The sequence below is a fragment of the Neoarius graeffei genome, chromosome 1 (genome assembly GCF_027579695.1).
Source record: "Neoarius graeffei isolate fNeoGra1 chromosome 1, fNeoGra1.pri, whole genome shotgun sequence".
In the NCBI taxonomy this organism is placed as follows: domain Eukaryota; kingdom Metazoa; phylum Chordata; class Actinopteri; order Siluriformes; family Ariidae; genus Neoarius; species Neoarius graeffei.
In genome coordinates, this window is record NC_083569.1 from 43196374 (window position 1) to 43219784 (window position 23411).

The window sequence follows — 23411 nt, forward strand, 5'->3', positions numbered from 1 at the left end:
TTCATTTCATTTGGAAATCAAGGTCCTAGAGTCTGGAGGAAGAGTGGAGAAGCACAGAATTCAAAGTGTTTGAAGTCCAGTCTGAAAGCAGTCTTACTTGCTTTCCCTGGGTCTCTGCAGGTTTCCTCTGGGTCACCCCCCCCCAAAAAAAAAAGCCAGTAGGTGAATTGACTACTCCTAAATTGCTCCTAGGAGTGAATGAGTGTGTGAACGTATGTGTATGGTGTTCTGTGGTGGGCTGGCATCCTATCTTGGGCTTATTCCCTCCTTGTGCCCCTCCATTTTTCCTGGGATAGGCTCTGGAAACACTGAGACCCTGTCTAGGAGACAGCAGTTACTGAAGAAGAGTGAATGAATGGTCTGCTTGGTGCAGTGTATCTAAAGGCCACTATTTGCTAAAGTGACTGAATTGCTATCATATTAATGAGTAACCTAACAGACTTTGCACAGTGCCAGCATTTGCATACAGCATGATTTTTAAAGCTTTGAACAAAAATGCTGTAATACTGGCCATAACAGTGCTACCATGTTACTAACTGTTTATAAAATAATAAGGGTTGGTTGGTAGGTAGGTAGGTAGGTAGGTAGGTAGGTAGGTAAGTATTAATTAATTCATACATACATAATTGAGTAGCCTTTAAATGTAATGCTTGTATGGGGTCCCCCCAAAAAAAAATTAGTTATGCCACTACCTTGCACAAACTCAAAAGTCAAAGTCCATCCCATGCCAGGACCTGGTCTTCCCAGGCAGTCTCCTGTCCCAGTAGTAGCCAAGCCCTTGATGCACATTGGGCGGTGCCGATCTCTGCTTCTATAACCCTTGGTCTCTTGCCTATACAGCTAGGGTTACAGTGGGGGGGGGGCCAGTCCTCTGGTAACCATGAGAGTTTGACTCCCCACTTGCATCTGTATTGCAGCGTGCCTTGCCAGACGGCAGTACGTACCATTTTTATGAGGGTCTTTGGTATGACCCGACAATGAGTAGAACTTGCGATCTCCTGGTCGAGAGGCGGACACACTAACCACTAGACCAGCTTGTGGTACCAGCTTGCACCAACTACATACTGCATATTATGTCAGGAGGTCAGGAATCTGCATTGCTTCACCTTGAGTTATTACCTGACATCATGTCAGCACTGGTTTCAGCCACAAAATGACTGACAAGGTCTCGAGCATCCTCTCAAACAACATGCTCTTTAATGACTTGCACCTGTTTTGTGTTGTCACCAATTAGTAGCCCTATTCCTAAGTCCTGTTTCCTTGCTCAGCTTTTGTTGTGTGTAGCCTACTGTAAGTTGTCTTATGTATATGTTCCTTGCCTCATGCTCACAGCTTATGTTTAATGTTCTTATTCCTATTTTGTTCGTTTTATGTGTTTTCTTCAATAAACTGCCTGCACTTGCATCTACCTCTTTTATCTGACATCTGACATTCTTCCCAGCAATAAATTTGTGATGATTCCAGAAGGATAATCACACAGTACACAATGGCTGAAACTAACACATCCTTAATCCCAGCAAAGAAGCAGGCTACATTTGGAATGGGGCGTTCAACAAGCACATATGGATGTGATGGTCAGGTGTCTACCAGTATATACAGGTCATACAGTGCATCACAGCTCACGAAGAGATTTTTAATACAGGGATTTCAGATAAATTTTCACATCAGGAATATGATTTTCAGCCCAGATCTGTTCTTGCTAGTCTGTTTTATATAATCTGGTCTGAAAATCCAGAAAATGTACAGCTAAAAAATTTTGTCCTACCGTAGATACATGAGCTATATTGCAGATTTTGTGCACGACAAATATAACTTGCTGATTGGCAACCCCAGATCAGAAAACTCTTGGATGGTATGAAAAATGCATATTTAAAAAGAAAAAAGAAAGCAGTGATTTCTACATTTACTTTGACTTGTATTTCATTGCCAACAGAATGAACCCAAGATATTTCACGATTTGTCTGGTCAACTTCATTTCATATATATATATATATCCATTGCTGCATTTCTGGCCTGCAACATATTCCCAAAAATGTTGTGACAGAGTTAATTTGCTATTAAAGAGAGCTGGCCTTTTGATTTCATAAAATCGGTGAAATTTAGTTCCCTCTGAAATTTGGTCATTGTGATATGTTTATTTCTGTAATATCTCACAAAATATCAGGTCATTCTGTGGCTGGGAAGTTATTTAATTTGAGGGGATTCCTGAGCAAATAATGTGCATGAAATCACTCGCTTCGCACAGTCAAGCAGACAGAGGAAGTCCATATGCACATGCACAGGTTTACCTTGACCATGCACTGGCAGTTACATCATCTTGTTGCTAAATGAACAGCTGATCACACCGAGGTGCTCACTGACCGCCAATATTTCTTAGTTTGGTCCTGCGTTTCCTTTCCTTCACAACATAACGTCTTTTCTTCTCGCTTTCCGTTACTGTAGTCAGTCTTTCATGTTTCATTCGCGCACTCAGGTCCTCCATTTTTTCTCCTGTTTCAAATTGTATCCCACAATGCCTTGCACGAACGGGGAAAGTGAATGACATGATGCCTGATGTAGTATCCTGAATTGGGTCATGTTGAAGCAGGAAAAAATAGCTGAGAATTTAGGGCCATGTGGCCCTAAATTCATTAATTGTTCTATTAAAAAAAACCCTCATAAAATTGGAAGCCTGTGATTCAAATTCCGTAGCTTTTGGTCCACTAAACAAAAATAACTGGGTGTTAGGGAAAATTCTTTTTATGACCTAAACTTGAAAAATCTGAACGGCAGTCTACCTTCAACTCTTTGTTCCACTCTCATGGTTCAGGGGAAATAAGAGGCAGGCTTGCAACAACTCAAATATGCATTTATTTTACTTTTACTCATGCTTTTCAACACTCTTAATTCACTCTGCACACATACAAGCACACAGACAGTGTTGGGTTTCTCAACTTTCTCTCTCTCTCTCTCTGGTTACTGGCTTCTGTCTCCTGAAAATACACAGACACATACATAAATTTTCTGGTGATTAGACATAGGGAAAGTCATCATGAATTACCTGCTGGTTCAAACTACCTCCTCTCCATCCACTGCTGGTGCTCAACCGCTGCCACACATCCCCACCAGCCGACTCAGGCCAGAGAGCCATCTACCTGGTGGGAGAGGTAATTTGCCACCATCATCCATGCCCCAGCTTGTGGACCACCTCGAACCTGTGGCAGATGTCAGCGAGTGATTTGCTCACTGGTGATTATAACAGAGGGTGAAAGGGCTCCCCATCAGGTAATATCAGAGGATGAAGAGCACCCACTTAATAGCTAGGCAATCCTTCTCTATTGTGCTGTATTTTGCCTCTCTCACCAAGAGTTTACGGCTGATGTACAACAGAGGACACTCCTCCCTCTTGACCACCTCGGAAAACATGGTCCCCAGCCCTCTGTCTGATGCATCAGTCTGTCAAAGAAAGGGAGAGCAAAGTCAGGTGAATGCAACAGAGAGCTCCCAGACGAAACCCCTTTGTCGCCTGTTACCCCCTTTTTAGTGAGGTCAGTCTTGTGACATCTGAAAAATTAGGTAAAAACTTTCTACTAGTGCATCTCAAAAATTAGAATACCATGAAAAAGTTTTTTTTCATAATTTAATTCAAAAAGGTAAACTTTCATATATTCTACATTCACTACATGTAAAGTGAAATATTTCAAGCATTTTTGTTTTAATTTTGATGATTATAGTTCATGAAAATCAGAAATCCAAAATCTCAAACTATTAGAATATTTCCTAAGATCAATCAAAAAGGATTTACAAGGCAGAAAATATCCAACTTGTGAAAAGTATGTTCATTTATACACTCAGTACTTCGTTGGGGCTCCTTTACCACAAATTACTGCATCACTGTGGCATGGCATGGAGGTGATCAGCCTGTGGCACTGCTGAGGTGTTATTGAAGCCCAGATTGCTTTGATAGAGGCCTTCAGCTCGTCTGTATTTTTGGGTTGGGTGTTTCTCATCTTCCTCCTGACAGTAACCCATAGATTCTCTATGGGGTTCAGGTCAGGTGAGTTGGCTGGCCAATCAAGCACAGTAATATAGTCAGCAAACCATTTGGTAGTAGTGTTGCCACTGTGGGCAGGTGCTAAGTCCTGCTGAAAAAGGAAATCAGCATCTCCATAAAGCTTGTCAGCAGATGGAAGCATGAAGTGTTCTTAATCTCCTGGTAGACGGGTGCATTGACTTTGGACTTGATAAAACACAGTGAACCAACACCAGTAGATGATGTGGCACCCCAAATTATCACAGACTGTGGTAACTTCATACTGGACTTCAAACACCTTGGATTCTGTGCTTCTCCACTCTTCCTCCAGACTCTAGGACCTTGATTTCCAAATGAAATGCAAAATTTACTTTCATCTGAAAGAGGACTTTGGATCACTGAGCAACAATTCAGTTCTTTTTCTCCTTAGCCCAGGTAAGATTCTTCTGATGTTGTCTCTGGTTCAGGAGTGGCTTGATATTAGGAATGTGACAGTTGTAGCCCCTTTACTGAAGCTGTCTGTGCATGGTGGCTATTGATGCACTGACACCAGCCTCAGTCCACTCCTTGTGAAGCTCCCCAAAGTTCTTGAATTGACTTTTCTTGACAATACGCTCAAGGCTGCAGTCATCCCAGTTGCTTGTGCACCTTTTTCAGCCAGCCTTTTCAGCAATGACCTTCTGTGGCTTACCCTCCTTGTGGAGGGTGTCAATGATCATTTTCTGAACAACTTTCAAGTTAGCAGTTTTCCCCATAATTGTGGTTGCGTTTACTGAACTAGACTGAGAGATATATAGTATTTATACTGTTTTTCTCAAACTTGAAATGAAATATTTTAATACTTTGAGGTGGTGTTTTATGCTGTAGGCCATAATTATTAAAATAAAAAAAATGCTTGAAACATTTGCGTAAGCAGTCTAGAATATATTAAATTTTCACTTTCTTAAATAACTGATGGAAAATATTGAACTTTTTCACGATATTCTAATTTTTTGAGATGCACTAGTATAAAGGCCATTGAGGTAATTATTCATTGATAGTTACTGGATCAGCCAGCGAAAATGGTGCAAAATGTCATGCACTTTTCAACATCACTTCTATGCATTCTGTAAACAGAGCATCTGATACAAAAATCCCATGGCACAACACATACACATCAAATATCCAACAAAGCAGACAATAAATGATATAAATGCTGTGTCCTGGGTGGCATGGCAGTGCAGTGGTTAGAACTGTCTCCTTACAGCAAGCAGGTTCTAGGTCTGAACCTAGGTAGGTATCTGTATAGTGTTTGCATGTCCTCTCCATAGCTGTGGTCAACTGACAACTCTAAATTGCCCACAGGTGTGAATGCGAGTGTGAATGGTTGTCTGTTTCTCTGCGTTTGCCCTACGATAGACTAGTGACCTGTCCAGCGCATACCCTGCCTCTTGCCCAAAGTCACCACAAATGCAACAGGGGGCCCCAGATTACCCACAACCTGCAATGGATCAGCAATATAGAAAATGAACGAATGACGAAAAAGCTGTGTTTGGGAGTGTTAACACATGAATAAAAACCTCAATAAATAGTATAAGATGACAGAAGAAAAGAAGGCATTAGTGAGCTTTACTGTTACTGTGTCCATAGGCATCATTGACCTTTAAACTGTTTTATTGTTAATGCCTTTGGATGTCTAAATTAACTTGATATTGGTAACACTGACTTCTTGGAGATTGTGAGATCATGGATTTTGAGCTACTGGCATTCAAAATAAAAGGATTTTTGCATTTGCAACACTAACAGCAAAACATACTCCGTGACAATGAAAACAGAAAAGTCATTTGTGAGTTGTCAACCTGCAGATTCTTTTCACCAATAAAATATTGGCCTGAAATCTAAGTGAAATTCAGTCATGGTATTATGAAAACTGCACAGCCCTTCCCATTTTTGGTTGTTGAAGGAATTTGACATCATTTGATATCATGACCTTTTGACAGAACACACCTTCTGTTAATTACTCTAACCCATGACCCATTTTCAATTATGTCACTTTATGTCAGTAGCATATGTATCATCATTTAGATGGGTACCAGACTGTTTTCTGCATTTTTATTTAATGGCATTGGTGTATTTTTGCATGCTATTGTGTGTATTGTTGACCCGAACACAAAGAATAGTATCAGGAAACATGGCTGTTCATGGAGAGAGGCCTTTGTGCTGGGAAATGTGTGTATAGAAAGATTTTGGATTCATCTTTTGTTTTTAATTTTTCCTGTCAGGGTTCGGCGGACCGTCAGGACTCAGGGGCCACTGAGGAGAAGGAGAAGAATGCTCAGGTCCAGTTGGAGAAGGCCAAGGTACACTACATTTCTTACAATCCAGGCCACAACAAATGTTTGTACTGCTTATACTAATGCATTACACTGTGAACACTTCATGTGCAGCCAAACAAAGTAATGATTAATAAACAATTATTACTATTAAACTGCAAATATAATAAATTATATAAATTTTTTTATATTAAATTGCAGCGATTTGTAATAAGCAGTCAGTAGCCATATGCAAGTTCATAAATTCAGTAGATTTATTATAGCCATTCAAAAGGTCATCAAAGTTAATAACTGGTGAAAAAAATAGGAAGGCAATCTCATGTGAGACAGATTCATGATCGAAACAAAAGGGCAGACACAAAGTAGAAAACACCGTGATAGGGAATAAGAATTAGAAACAAACAATAGTGTTTCATAGAGACAAAGGAATCAGAGTGTATAAATAACTAAATTAATTAAGGGCTGAAGTGAAACCAGAAGCACACATTAAGGAACAGACCAGTGATGGGACAGGGATGAATGCAGGATGAGTGACCCCCCCAAAAAACAAAGGCATATGCAGCAACAACCATGCTGGGAAACATGCCATGCACTGAGGAGGAATTTGAGACAGGTTTATTTAACCAGGTAAAATCACTTGAGAACCAGTTTTCATTTAGAATGATAACCTGGCCAAGGAGTCAGCAAATGCATAAATAATCTGTCTTCACAAAATGACACATACAGTACAACAGTCAATGACACAATAAAAGAAAAAAGTAATTAGTAAGTACAACAGTCAGTTATGATTTGCTGTGGTTTTGTTTAAAGACGTTAAGTGATATAGGACCTGAGAGTTTGAGTACATTTTATAGTGAATTCCAATCAATTGCAGCAGTAAAATAGAAGGAATTACAGCCAAAAACAGTACAGACCATTGGAATGGTGAGCATAATAAAATTGCTGGATCTTAAATATTTGTTTTTGGAAATATGCAAGAGATTTGAGAGGTAGTCTGGTGTCGTTCCCAATATTGTTTTGTAAACCAGTTGCAATCTGTGTTGAAGCTGCCTGATACAGAAGGAGAGCCAATCCACCATTTTAGAGAGCTCACAATGGTCAGTGGTGAAGGGTACAATCTGCTTTGTCACAGGTGCAAGTGATTTAGTATGTCCAGTTTGCTCGTTAATGCCACTTGATAAACCGTATCACCGAAATAGAACAGCAAGAGAATGGTCATTTTTACGAGAGCCTGTTTGGTGGAATGCATGAAAGAAGCCTTATTCCAATACAAAAAGCCAAGTCTAGTTTTAATTTTTGACTGAAGGTTGTCAATTTGCATGATAAATGAGAGAGAGATAAAATCCAACCAGAAACCAACATATAAGAGCTGACAAACTCCAGTACCGAGCCATCTGCCTGAATATCTTGGGAGAGTTGAGGATGTTGTGGTTTTTCCAAACCACATCCATTTAGGTTTTTGTTTTTAATTTTGAGATTCAGGTGAAGGTTGGAAAGAAGCTGCAGGACAGAAGTTAGGCATTGATGAGTGTTTGCAGCAGAGTGAAGAGCAGGGCCATCTGAATATATGATAGTACTGTCAGCATACAGATGTATCCAAGAGTCACCAATGGCCTTGGGCACATTGTTAATGTAGATGGAGAACAAGGTAGGGTCTAAGATGGAGCCTTGAGGCACCCCTTTTGATATGGCAAGTAGTTCTGACAATATTTTCAGTTTTCACCTGCTAGACAAGTTTAGCAAGATAACTGGCAAACCAGTTACAGCATCTACTGGACAGGCCAATTCTGGTAAGTCTTTGCAGGAGAATATTATGGCTGACTGAGTCAAAAGCCTTAGCTAAGTCTAAAAAAAAACCCAGGTACACAGACCTGTTTGTTGTCCATGGCAGTAACAGGGTCAAGGGCCTTTAGTGTAACAGTAGTACATCAGTGACCAGTCCTAAACCCAGACTGCAGGTCAGACAGAATATGATTAGAGTCCAAGTAGTGAGTTCATTGTTTATGAACCACATCTCTAAAACTTCTGCCAAACAGGGCAAAATGGAAATTGGTCTGTATCAGTTTGGGTCTGTGCCAGAGCCTCCTGTGAGGAGAATGAGAATCATGGCAGATTTCCAGTTGAGGGGGAAAAAAACCCAGACTGTTCAATTGACAGGTTAAACATGTCTGTAATGGGGGCAGCAATAACATAAGCAGCAATTTTTGAAAGCACAGGGTCAAGCCCATCAGATCCAGCTGATTTGTCAGTCTAACATAAGTTCATCCAAAACTTCTGAAACCATAATGGGTTGCAGGGAGAAACTATTAGCATTAGATGAAGGAGGAGTATAAGAATTTATATTACAGATTAATCCTGAATTGAATAAACAAAGTCAACACCTTAACATTTTCCTCACCCCTATGATTTTATCTTAATTGGTTCATGATATATTGTCATGTGATGCAAGACTAGTCATTCTTCATTAAACTGAAGATGGCATAAGATATACTAAAACATGTCCAAAAAAAAAAAGTTGGGTTTTTAAAAGTTTATCTTAAATTTTATTGCCATCACAAGCATATTGAAGTACATATGAGAAGACTTCATAAAGCGGTAATTGAAAAGCATGGCCATACATTTGGTAGGATGTGGTTTTGACCACAGATACAGAGATTGAATTATCTGACTATGCTGTCTGAAATCCAACACATAGGCCCAGGGCAACATGCTCAGAGTAAACAGTAAAAGGAATAGGCAGTTCACAAGAGGCTGGGCTTAAGATTCAACGTTTACAAAGTTCATACAGCACAGGGAAGAAATCACAAGAGAATCCAAAAAGTTGACAGTTGCTAAACGAGAGTGCAGTCTATAAACAAAGATCCAAGGCTTTCAGGTTAATCCACAAACAGTGAGGGTTCAGAGAATATAGCCCACAAGAGGAATAGCCACAAAGAAAGAAGCCCCCTTATAAAAAGCAAACAAACAAAAGTAACCCACAGGGAAGTTCAGCTGAGCAGCCAGAGCTTGACAATACACAGGAAGATCATGACTGGGCACTGAGGCTAGTCTCAGCTCAGTTTAAATACTCAGCAAATGAGTCATGTGACCACCAGGTGTATCCACTCATAGACTCTCAGACCCCGTTTACACGTAGCTGGGAATCTATAAAAACGGATATTTATTTATGTGGTTGCACCCATCATTTACACGTAAACGGAGGTTTCAGTCACTGAAAGCGGCTGCTTTCGAAAACTCCGGGCAAAGTGGAGATTTGTGAAAACTCAGTTTTCATGCCTGTGTGTAAATAGTGGAAAACTGAGTTTTCTCCGTGTTATGGGGAAAACGGAGTTTTAGCATTGTGATCTGACGGTCCCTCCTCCTTGGCTTTCAGATCTCTGGTTGGCTTTCTATTTGTTTGACATGTTTTTGACAGCCTTCCCTGGCTGTTTTTAAGCATTGTGTAAACGGAATTATTTTCTAGTATGGGGAGGAGAAGATACCCGTTTTCATAAATACCCGGCTACGTGTAAACGAAGTATCAGGTAAAATGAGATGCTCAGCTAAAATTGTTCAAGCAGAATGTCTCCACCTAGTGATGATCCCCAGGAACTGTGCGAGGTCTGACAATGTTGTTTATCAGAGAAGAGAAGCCGCTGTTATTTGTCATATGTATGCTCAAGCACAGCCTTAAAGTGCTGATGACATGTTTTTGACATCTTTGGCGATGTTTTATAACATAAGTAATTCCCGATGATCCATATATTAATTCACGAAGGCGCCTATTTTACAAGTTATGATAAAAAACGCGGCTATTTGGGCAAATTTGACGGAGCTGCAGCACCCAGGAGACGAATGAGGAGGAGGGGCTATATGACGTCAGCGAAAGAACCTTCCTTCTCACTTACCAGTTTGTTGTTGATGCAGCAGGTGCTCAGTTTATCATTATTAGTATTTTTATTAGACATTATCTCATCTCATTATCTCATCTCATTATCTCTAGCCGCTTTATCCTTCTACAGGGTCGCAGGCAAGCTGGAGCCTATCCCAGCTGACTACGGGCGAAAGGCGGGGTACACCCTGGACAAGTCGCCAGGTCATCACAGGGCTGACACATAGACACAGACAACCATTCACACTCACACCTACGGTCAATTTAGAGTCATCAGTTAACCTAACCTGCATGTCTTTGGACTGTGGGGGAAACCGGAGCACCCGGAGGAAACCCACGTGGACACGGGGAGAACATGCAAACTCCACACAGAAAGGCCCTCGCCGGCCCCGGGGCTCGAACCCAGGACCTTCTTGCTGTGAGGCGACAGTGCTAACCACTACACCACCGTGCCGCCCTATTAGACATATTTTATATATCTCATCTCATTATCTCTAGCCGCTTTATCCTTCTACAGGGTCGCAGGCAAGCTGGAGCCTATCCCAGCTGACTACGGGCGAAAGGCGGGGTACACCCTGGACAAGTCGCCAGGTCATCACAGGGCTGACACATAGACACAGACAACCATTCACACTCACACCTACGGTCAATTTAGAGTCACCAGTTAACCTAACCTGCATGTCTTTGGACTGTGGGGGAAACCGGAGCACCCGGAGGAAACCCACGCGGACACGGGGAGAACATGCAAACTCCACACAGAAAGGCCCTCGCCGGCCCCGGGGCTCGAACCCAGGACCTTCTTGCTGTGAGGCGACAGCGCTAACCACTACACCACCGTGCCGCCCTATTAGACATATATATATATATATATATATATATATATATATTAGTTATTATGCCTTCGCATTGTGTTGCCGGCTTTTGCTCCAAAACCCACAAGGATGGGGTAAGTTTATTCAAGTTTCCCAGAGATCCCGAGCTGCATGCGAAGTGGGTGAAGCAAGTCAGGCGCACTCGTGACAAGTGGGAGCCCTCACCAACATCCGTCCTGTGCTCTGAACACTTCGATTTGGATTGTTTTGACACCCTTCCCAGCTTAAAAGAATCTCTTGGGTGTTCAGTTCAGCACAAACGTGTGTTGCTACCATCAGCAGTGCCTACAGTATTCCGGAGGGGGTCTACTAGTAGCTATGCCGGATCCAGCAGTCGCCTGGGACAAGGCAACTCCTCCAAAGACAGTCCTCCTGTCAGAACATGTGTTGAGAAATGACATAAGATAAAGGTACGTAGAGCTATAGAGTGCTCCGACATGATGCTAAAAATAGTAACCATGCGGTCTGCACGGCCATCTTGGAAGCCACTCGCTCCAGAGCGCTCATAGAGTACACATCATAGAGTACACATTCATGATAATCATAAATGTAATCATAAAGTCGGCATGATATCAGTCATGTATTTGCTTGTGAAAGCTTGCGGCTTTCATGTAACTGCCGCCTAGCAACGAGAGGCAAAGGGTAAAGAGGGTAGGCTATCATAGATTCTATTCGGAAGAGATCAATACATGATTGCTTAAAAATTAGGTATTTTAACAGCGTGCATCTGTTTTGTGATTATCGTGACACTTGTGTGTTATATAGAACTGTATGTCTTATCAGCACATTGAGGATCTTCCACCGGAGGCTTTAGCAAGTACTCATAGCAACACTACACTTTACCCTTTGCCATGCATTGTTAGGGAATGGTAGCAAGTACCCCGATGACTGACTTCAAGAATATGTAGAAAAAATTTAGAAATTATACTTTCCAAAAGTCATTTGAGCTTAGTGTATTGCATTTCCATTTATATTGTAGGTTCTTGCTGATGTTTTTGCGGAGTATGACGCAGCTGCTGAATCAGAAGCTGCAGAGTTTGTATGTACTAGTTGTGAACATTCACATTATTATCAGTCTCATTTATTTAAAATCAGATAAAATCATGCCATCATGATCACTGCTTAAATTACCAGTATTTGGTTGTTGAAGAGCTAGCACTAGAGAGTTCACCGGCGTTTTCATGCGCCATTTCCATTGAGTAGAACAGCCAGTGAACCGCAGCGTGTTCTTCCGCTGACGTCACATGGCCGCGAGCCACGGACCCAGTTTTCTTGCGCTGTGCAATTAAAAGTTGGATATTCGCGTAACAACAGCTTCTTTTCACGTAATTATAACAGAAATCTAACATGTTTGCCATGTTGTATAGTTTATTTAAGAAATTGCATAGAGTCATGTTCATGTCATCAGCACTTTAAGCACACAGTGAAATTTAACCTCTGCATTTAACCCATCTGAAGCAGTGAATACACCCATGCACACAAAAGTCAGCAATGAGACACACATACCCAGAGCAGTGGGAAGCTCTGCTACAGCGCCTGGGAAGCAGTTGTGGGTTAGGTGCCCTTGCTCAAGGGCACTTCAGCCCAACCTCAGGCCATGGCTACCCCATGTTAACCTAACTGCATGTCTTTAACTGAATGTCACCGAATTTGATAGATACCTGTAGATAAATGGGGAAGAGCAAATTTGTTCTCCATTTGCTTGACTGTTTTCCAGAACTCAGCATTGGAACCACAGGTTAAAATTTCTTCAGTAAAATAATTGATTTTAGCATTCCTCATTGCCGGTGTGATTTTGTTTCTACATTGTCTGAGGGCCAGCTAGGCAGCAGAAGACTTAGATAACCTCGCTTTCCACCATAAGGCATTTTTTTTAGTTGGATCAAAACAACCGAGTTGTGAGTAAACCAGGGACTGTAGTGGTTCCTGGTCCAGAATTTAATGGGGCATGTTTATCAGTGATAAAACTAAAGAGGGAGGGAATAAGGTTGATTCTTTCCCAGTTCACATCAGTAACATCATGTAAGAAGGCCTGATCCTCATAATTCAGTGACCGCTTGGTCACAATTATTGGTGGGCATTTAACAGACAGGCCTGAGCGAACACAAGCAATCGCACAGTGGTCACTCAAGTCCTGACTGAAAACTCCAGATTGGTAGATTGAAGAAGTATTGATGAGAATAATATCAGTGTGGCAGAAGAGAGTGATTTAAAAAAAAATTGTATCTAGTTGGCTCAGATACCATTTGAAAGAGAGATTTAAAGAACCAGATTTCTGTACAACTACATCTGGGGGGTTGATCATATCCCAGTTTAGATTCCCCAGCAGGCAGTGTTGTAGTCAAGTCACTAAACCTCGAGTCTGAGTCCAATCTCAAGTCCCCAGTGTTCAAGTCATTAAAAAAAAAAAAAAGAACATGACGTATGAACAGGTGAATGTGCATTCTCTTTGACAGGGAGTGTGAAGTATTTGGTCAGGGATAGTTGGGAGATGGATGCAAGTTCAGAAGGTGTGTTTATTAGTACAAGTGAAGACAGGTAAACAATCCAGAATGGCAGGCAAAATCATAAAACAGTGAAACAGGCAATAGGTCGAGCAAGGCACAAACAGGCTATCGTAGATTTGGCAAAATCAAAGACAAGAAACAGGAAATCAGGGATCAGGAAACCAAACAAGGAAATAAGGCTCAGTAACGTGTCAACAGCGCAACTCAATACTTCACAAAGTGTGTTTTCACAGTTTTTATATAGGCGCGCTGATTGCACCTTAATCCTATGCGGGTGCAAGTTGTTTATGCCATGCACAAGAGTCCACTTGGCGTGTGTGCTGTCCAGAGTGCACCTGAGAGTCTATCTGATGCATGTGCCAAGGTGCACAGGTGTCACACTCCTGCACGAAATTAGTACAAAAATTAATGCAGAGATAAATATCTTATGCCAAATTATTATGGCATGTTACAAAAAAATAAAGAAAAAAATCTGAGTCCTCATCTCCAATTTGCAAGTCCGAATGCAGTTAATGCATGAATCTGAGTCCAAGTCATCAGTGCTCAAGTCCAAGTTGATTCACAAGTCCTTAAAATTAGGGCACAAATCGGACTCAAACTCAGAGGAGATATGAGAGGCCTGAAGTTCAATTAGAGCTGTCAGTTATATGTTACATTCCATAACAGACATTTATCAGATGTTCTTATCCAGAGCGACATACAACAGGACCCTGACATACCCACAGCAGTGGGCAGCCCAGGGAGCAATTGGTGCCTTGCTCAAGGGCACTTCAGCCATTCCTGCTGGTCCAGGGAATCGATCCGATGACCTTTTGGTCTCAACTGGCTTCCTCCATGCCAACATAGTGTGCACATTGGAGCAGAAGGTGACATACAGCAACGAAAGAGTGAAGGTTTTTTTTTTTGGACAGTTTAAGTTTCAACAATAACAATTAAAATTGTTTGGGGACTAAACTAGACAGAATTACCAAACATTGCAACTGGTCCTTTACAAAGATGGCCACACCACCTCCCTTGGTGGATCAATCCTGATGAAAAACATTGTAAATCACTATATTTCAAAATTTGAAATACTTTTCTTAAGCCATTATTCAGAGACAGCCAGAATATCAGAATTAGCAGTGTGCACCCAAGATTTCAAATAATGAAGTTCTAGCAACAGACTACAAATATTGATGTGGGTTAAAATAACTAACTAAAAATATATTTTTTATATATATTTTATTTATATATATATATATATATATATATATATATATATATATATATATAAATAATTTGCATTTGCAAAAATCATTAAATGACAGATTAGAAACAGCGGGTCCAAAAATAGCAGGCCCTGGGTTTGGGTGAACACTGCCAGAGAAGCAACAAAAGAACGATTACCACACGTCTGAACAAAGTGCCAAAACATTCCATTTGTTTCTCATTCACAGTGAGATTAATCAAAATTAAAAGAGGGAATTGTATAACTGCTGCAATAACATGTAAGGGTACAAAGTAATAATTTGTTACACACTGAGTACGAAGTCAAAAAGTCTTATGCCATGTACACACGTAGCCGGGTATTTTTAAAACCGAACATTTCCCCCCCTCCGTTTATAAAAATGTTTTATCCACACCACCTCGTCTTCGAAAAAAATCCCTTCCACACATAACCGAACATCTGCGTTTTCAATCACATTCATAAGCATTCCAAACCTGTAGATGGCATTATTTCCCCAAATCCTACCCCCTAATCACATCGCCTGTGCTCTTGGAGCAGTAGTTGGGCTTCTAAAATTAAACATGTAAATAGCACCTGCACAATAATTAACGCTTTCAAGGCACTACTCCGATCCATTACTCTTTAGCTAGCCGCACACTACGCCGATTTTCAGCGTACCGAGCCAACTGAAGTCGCGAGTCAGGCGTAAAGACTAGTTTTCGATGGTACCGACTCATCTCACAGCCGATTCGAAAAACTAATCGGGAGCCAGACTGATCGGCGAGAGTCGCTAGCAACAGCCAATCATATCTTTCGCATATAACACGTGACATCATTAAACACAATTTCTAGCGCGAGAACTACGTGTTGGTAGCACCTAATGCAGGTATATACTGTAATTCCATAGACTGAAGCTTTATCCATAGACACAGTGGGCTGGAAAGCCACTCTGCTCAAGTTGTGTGGCTGAATTCCAAATCGCTTTAACTCCCCTATATAAGTACACTACTTAAGGTTGGGAATAATAGCTCATGCAGCCTAGATAGTGCGCTACATATTCCATGTTGTGTCATTTGTAATTCAGCCTGTAGCATCTTCAAGTGTTGGATTTAACAGTAACTACATCCAATAGCCAATCACAAAGCTATTAAGTTGTCACGTGTCGCTTCAATCGCGACTGCACTCGTCAACAGTCGGGGGATATGTGCGTGCCCTGTTGGGAGTCGGCTCTGAAATGGGTCAGTTCGGTACCGCGTGGATCGCTGTGGTGTGCGGCTAGCTTAAGTCCATGCTTAATCTGGCTTCTGCAGTAAACAAAGGTCGCACGTTTGACGTCAGGGCATTTGTTGTCATTTTTTTGGCGCAGACTGTGACGTTCTAAGACTCAAAACTCCGGTTATCTCTGTCTACACGAAAAGGCATACACGGAGTTTTCAAAAATCTTCACTTTGCCCGGAGTTTTTTAAATATTCGTTTTTGATGTGTTTTCATGTGGATGACAGGCCAAAACGTAGAAAAATATCTTCGATTTAGCAGATGCCCGGCTACGTGTGGACGGGGTCTTAGTCATCCAGAAAGATAAAAGTTTTTCCTTGGTTTAAAAAAAATAAAATAAAATAAATAAATAAATCCAGTGTACCACCACCATTAGAACTGATGGCAGGCTGGATTGTATACCCACTGAGAAAGCAGATTGATTGTGCCAACGTGTAACAATAAATAGAAAACATTCAAAGCAAGAAGACAGCGTTTTAGTGAGCCAGACATATCCAGTCTAATAGAACCCAAAAAAATGTTACTGATATGCAGGTGTGGAGCTAGGTGGAGAAAGGAGTACCTGACTTGGATTAATGATTAACCAGTAGACAAACCACTGCAGTGAGAATAAGGGTACCGATAGAAGAGGCCCAGGCTGAAGCAAACTGAGGGAACACATGCTAAGGCGGCCCAAGCTACAACTACCACAGGGGAGTAAAGTGTAGCAGGCCAGGCTGTAGCTAGCTGAAGAGGCAGGTTGTAAGAGGTTGTAGCCTGGGCCTCTTCAACTAGCAGAGAAGGTCGAACTGCCACTAGCAAAATAGCCCAGGTTATACTGGCAAAAACCTAGAATGTGGCAAGCTGAAAGGCCCAGGCTACAGCTGAGCAGAAGAGAAGGGTGAAACTAGCACTCTAGCTGAATACACCTACACCCAGGCTGTAAAAGGTTGAAGAGGCCCAAATAGGAGCTAGCTCTAGCTGAAGAGGTTGAGCTGTAGCAGGCAAATAAGCCAAAGCTACAGCTTGAGGAGTGCTATTTTCAGAAGTTTCAGCAGCAATAATAAAATTACCTCCCTTTTAAGTTACTGGAAGAATTCAAAAATAATTCAAAGTGCATCTCTTGAAAAATTTCTTGGAAGAAAAAATGTAAAGGGATCACAACCCTTGACTAATTAACAGTGTAAAACACACACATGAACACAGGATTGAGCTGGTGGTCATCTTGGATGATAAGTATTATTTGCCGATGATCGCCATCAAAGGAGTAAAGACAGTTACTGATGAGTAATTCTAAAATTCCAGTTAACCCCACTCCTTTCAGGGCTGCTGGTCTAGTAAAAAGAATTTGGAAGGCTGCCAGTTTATTTAGCAGATATATCAACAATCAAGTAGTCTGTTCCTGTTTTAATGTTCATGTGATCATTATACCAGCATACTCTTCTTTTAAATGAGGCAAAACTATCTAGCATGAAGTGAAACTGATTTTAAGTATTTAGTCACTTGATTGACTTCTGTGGGTTATGTTTTTTGTATTTATGCCAAAGGCATGATGGTGTTATCTATATTTATGCCAAATGTAATGAGTAGGTTCTGTTATATTCTCATGCTGCAAACAACAGGTTCTAGTCAATTAGCCCAGTTTCTAGCCTCCTTGCGAAAACATCATATTTTTGACTGACTAATTAAATCATTCAATCAGTCTTTCCTTCTGGGGATGGTAAATACTGATGAAAATTTCTCAGTAATTAGAACAGTTTGTACTGTGTGCGACACTACATGAAAAATGGTGTCCTGATCTGCCAGAATCTCTTTTGGGATTCCAGCTTTGTAGATTATTTGGGGAGCGTTTCTGCAATACTATATGCTGAGATATTGAGTAGAGGCACTGGTAGAACTAATGCTAAACAGTAAAAGCAGTCTTCTTGTGCATTTCTATCCAACGGCCCAATGCTTAGGGAGGGGGCCTTAGTTGGGGGTGTACAATGGGAATTTTGGGATGGCTGGGGGTTAATTTAGATAAAATCCATCTGTGTAACTCATGCAAATGCCTTGCCAATAGAAGTTGGCCATACAATGGTTCAGTGCCTTTATCTGATGTAAATATCCAGTTATGGGATAATGATGAGCCAGAAGATCTTTAATCTCTTAAGAGACTGTGACCCCCCACTGGACTAATAGACCACGGGCACAATTCTGAATGGTATCAAGGTGGGGTTTCATGTTTAACTTCCCCACTTCTTGAATCTTTCTGTTCTGGAGCAGCAACTCCAGGACATGGAAATGACTCCACAGTGAGTGATGCACAAATCTTACAACTTTTCTTGTTAGTGCAGGCCTTACCTACAAATGTCTTAACAGTCCCTGAAAATTCTGCCCTTTGGTTGCCATGATTTGAGAATGGGTCCTCTTGAATACCCACACTTCTGGAGTTATGGAGTTAGAGAGAAGGATGGACAGACCTCTTTTGGACTCTCAATGCCATCTGCCTAACCAGAAAGCCCCAGCAGTGCCATTCTTTGCCTGAGGGACAGCTAGTGACCATGTTAACTTATGGGGATTTAATGTATAGATAATTATCAATCAACTATCTTAGAATGTGATTTTTAAGTGGCATCAGAGATGTAGTTGGATGCAGAACTGCCCTACATCTGGTTCTGTTGTCCCATATAGTCAGTGGGTACTGTCCTGTGTATTAATTGTCCTGTGTATTTTCCAGAGTTTTTTTATTCACTACACTCATCTACCACTCTTTTGTATTTGTGCTTCATGTAGTCCTGTGCCACTGTATTGTTATGTATTACACCATGGTCTTAGAGAAATGACATTTCATTCCAATATATACATGCTTTATATAGGAATCACAATTAAACTCACTTGAACTTGAAATTGATGGAATTTAGAGTTGTGTTGGAAGTTGGATTTGGAGTCTTTCCAGAATGCTGCATATTGGTCCTGTGGGGCAAAGGAACATGGAGGTGTGCAGAGCACAGGCTAATGATTACCAGCTACAACTACATGCTCCGAATAGCATGCCCACTATAGGATGAGCAAGGCTACTGTACTAGGCTTACTCTGCTAAAAGACACCTAGCTATTTCTTGGTCCCCTCTGAAAACTTGGTTCCTCTATCTATAAGAGTTATTCATAGACTTGTTACCAGTCTTCCACCATCAGATGGTTACATCTCTAATTATATGGTGGTGGAGCTCATTTCAAGTTTGAGTAAAACAGTATGAACACAGTATCTCTCGATCTAGTTCAGTACACACAACCACAATCATGGGGAAGACTGCTGACTTGACTGTTGTCCAGAAGATGATCACTGATGCCTTCCACAAGGAGGGTAAGCCACAAAAGGTCATTGCTGAAAAGGGTGGCTGGAAAAGGTGCACAAGCAACAGGGATGGCTGCAGTCTTGAGAGGATTGTCAAGAAAAGTTGATTCAAGAACTTGGGAGAGCTTCACAAGGAGTGGACTGAGGCTGGTGTCAGTGCATCAAGACCCATCACGAACAGACATCTTCAAGAAAGGGGATACAACTTTCGCATTCCTAATATCAAGCTACTCCTGAGCCAGAGACAATGTCAGAAGTGTCTTATCTGGGCTAAGGAGAGAAAGAAATTGACTGTTGCTCAGTGGTCCAAAGTCCTCTTTTCAGATGAAAGTACATTTTGCATTTAATTTGGAAATCACGGTTCTAGAATCTGGAGGAAGAGTGGAGAGGCACAGAATCAAGGTGTTTGAAGCCCAGTGTGAAGTTTCCACAGTCTGTGATGATTTGGGGTGCCATGTCATCTGCTGGTGTTGGTCCACTGTATTTTATCAAGTCCAAAGTCAACACAGCCATCTACCAGGAGATTTTAGAGCACTTCATGCTTCCATCTGCTGACGAGCTTTTTGGAGATGCTGATTTCCTTTTCCAGCAGGACTTAGCACCTACCCACAGTGCCAAAACTACTACCAAATGGTTTGCTGCCCATGATATTACTGTGTTTGGTTGGTCAGCCAACTTGCCTGACCTGAACCCCATAGAGAATCTATGGGGTATTGTCAAGAGGAAGATGAGAAACACCCAACCCAAAAATACAGATACACTGAAGGCCACCATCAAAGCAACCTGGGCTTCAATTAACACCTCAGCAGTGCCACAGACTGATCACCTCCATGCCACACCGCATTGATACAGTAATTCATGGTAAAGGAGCCCCAACCAAGTATTGAGTGTATAAATTAATATACTTTTCAGAAGTTGGACATTTCTGTATTGTAAATCCTTTTTTGATTGATCTTATGGAATATTTTAATAATTTGAGATACTGGATTTCTGATTTTCATAATCTATAAGCCATAATCATCAAAATTAAAACAAAAAAGGCTTTAAATATTTCACTTTACATGTAATGAATATAGAATATATGAAAGTTTACCTTTTTGAGTTAAATTATGAAAAAAAGGAACTTTTTCATGGTATTCAAATTTTTTGAGATGCACTAATAATATATATATATAAGTGCATCTCAAAAAAATTTTACCAAAAGAGTTGTTACCAAATAGTTGTTAATTTATGAAGTATGTTTTATTATCTTTTTCATACATATTTAAGTATTATATTAATTCATATAAAATATTTTTTTCTTTGTAAACATGAGTCTGCCTTGATTAGCAGTGCGCTATTTGCAGACTCGTGTAGTCTATTATGTTTATATGTAATTGAAATAAAAGATTGATTGATTTATTGAAGTGTGTATGCTCTCTAGACTGTCTAGTACAGACATCCCAAGTCTCCCGGAAGTTCCGGGAGTCTCCCGCATATTGATAGTGACTCCCTGATGCCCGCAAATTGGAGAATATCTCCCAGAATCTAGAGCAAGCGAGCAAGAGCGTGCACGCGAAACATCAATGTCTGCATCGCGCATATGACGGAGTGAGCGAGGGAGCACGAGAGAGACTGCGCGTGTGCCTGTTCATGTAGCGCATGCTAGACAAAGAGCATCCTGATTGGTTTACAGACATCCAAACTCATTTCAGGGAGGTGTTGTGACACCCCCCCTGCTGATGGGAAAAAAAGTCATGCATCACGACACCTCCCTGAAATGAGTTTCTGCAGGTTGGGATGTCTGCTTGTGTGTATGCTCCATTGTTCACAGACTCGTGTTTCTGTCTCCGTTTAACATGTCGCAATGTGCTGATAGAGCACAAACATGTCATGATGAAAACACAACTAGAAGATGACCATGCTGTCCGTTAATGTAAATATGATGGCTAAACATGCTGCTAACGTTAGAGTAGCCAGGTGTGCTGCTGCTCATTTAGACATATTAAGGCACAGCAACAGGTCTGCAAAGCTACATTTCCCCCCATATGTTTCACAGTAACTCAAATATGGGTCAATATATGACAAAGCATTCAGTTGCTGTCCCACCAAAAATCCCTGCAGGACAAGTTTTACTCATGACATGTTAATTGAATTTAAGTTAGCTTAACGAAGCCAACTTTAGCATGAAGCTAGCGGTCCCATTCATTTTTGCCAGGTCACGGTGTTTTGGAAAACTTCATAGGAAATTCATCACAGACCAATTGTTGAGTGACATTAACCAAAGCTAGCAAATGTATACATGATCTGTTAACAGGACTTCTTGTAATGTTAACTTACCGTTGCAGAAATAGCAGCATGGTGAGCCTTTAGATGCCTCTTGAGGTTGGTTGTATTCTTGCCACGTAGTTTATAGCCACAGTGTGTACCTCTGTCTCCCACTACAAGGCATTCCTTTTATTTTCTGCTGGATTATGTGTAAAGTATGTCTATAAATCATCACGTCTTTTCCGCCCACCAAGCCCTTGTGCTGGCGTTGCCGCCGCCGCCATGGTCCATGAACTGTGCACTGTGCCCAAACATGCCTGGTGGTGGGCGTGACCAAACAAGGACCGGATGCAGGTGCATTGCTGACATTTTCAGCATTTGGCAGACAGGTTGCACGCACCATTGTAGGAAACGCCATGCATTTTAATAGTCCTATAGCCAACCCAATAACATTTTCGTCTCGTCTCGTCAACGAAAACAGATATGTCTCGTCATATTTTCGTGATCAAAGAGTTATGTTTATCTCGTCACTGTCTCATTTTAGTCATGAAAAAAAGTGCATTAACGAAATCATTTCATCATCGTTAACGAAAACACTGATCGGTAGGCAAACCATGTAGGCGGAAAACATAATGGATGAGTAGTTCTGCGGTCTCTTTGTCTGAGGGGAGCTTGGGCAGAGGAATGAAATGGACTGTCTTAGAAAAATGGTCAATGACAGTGAGGATGCATGTATTGCCACCTGAGTTGGGGAGTCCTGTGATGAAGTCCAGGGCGATGTGAGACCAAGGTTGATGCGGAGTGGGAAGGGGTCTTAGTAAGCCGGCAGGGAGTCAGTTGGCTGTCTTGTTCTGGGAACATGTATCGCAGGCTGCCATGAACTCCTGGACATCCTCCTTGATGGATGGCCACCAAAAGCGCTGCTGGATGAGAGCCAGGGGTCGGGCGGCTCCCGGATGACAGGCCAGCTTGGAACCGTGACCCCACTGCAACACCTGAGTTCACACATCAGGGAACAAACAGATGGTTACGAGGAATATTGTTGGAGTTACCTTCACTGGGGTCCTGTTCCAGGGCCTTCTGCACGAGCATCTCGACTTCTAGAATAGTGGCTCCCACCAGGCAGTGTGGAGGAAGGATAGTCTCGGGTGGCTTGGACTCCTCTTGGTGGAAAGAGAACATCCTGGACAGGGCATTGGGTTTGCCGTTCTTGGAGCCTGGGCGGTAGGAGAGTGTGAAGTTGAATCGGGAGAAGAGGAGACCAACGGGCTTGACAAGAGTTGAGATGTTTGGCAGACTTGAGGTACTCCAGGTTTTTATGGTTGGTCCAGACTAGGAACGGGAGGTTAGACCCCTCAAGCCAGTGCCTCCACTCCTCCAAGGCTAGTTTCACAGTCAGTAGTTCTCGGTCGCCAATGTTGTAGTTTCGTTCGGCTGAGGATAGCCGGTGGGAGAAGGAGCATGGGTGGACCTTGTTGTCATTGGCCCTCTGGGATAGGATGGCTCTAACCCCTGACTCAGAGGCATCGGCCTTGACGATAAACTGCTCGGTAGAATCAGGTATGGTGAGAATGGGTGCGGTGGTAAACCTGTGCTTGAGACTGGAAAAGGCTTTCTCTGCTTCCTCCCCCCACTTGAACTTGGTCTTGTTCGAGGTCAGGGCTGAGAGTGGTCTGGCCACCGTGCTGAAGTTGCGGATGAAATGCCTGTAAAAGTTGGTGAACCCCAGGAAGTGCTGGAGCTCTCGTCTTGAAGATGGGGTGGGCCAGTCAGTGACTACCTCCAGCTTGAGG

General features: G+C 41.8%; 1 protein-coding gene across 1 annotated transcript in view; it reads left to right on the forward strand.

Annotated features, from left to right (window-relative positions):
* Nucleotides 1-23411, forward strand: part of cacnb2b (calcium channel, voltage-dependent, beta 2b) — a 64292-nt gene that overhangs the window by 9347 nt on the left and 31534 nt on the right. The window contains exons 3-4 of the mRNA XM_060919055.1: nt 121-154; nt 6274-6351. Of these exons, the coding sequence (XP_060775038.1) occupies nt 121-154; nt 6274-6351 (112 nt within the window). The remainder of the gene's footprint in view (nt 1-120; nt 155-6273; nt 6352-23411) is intronic.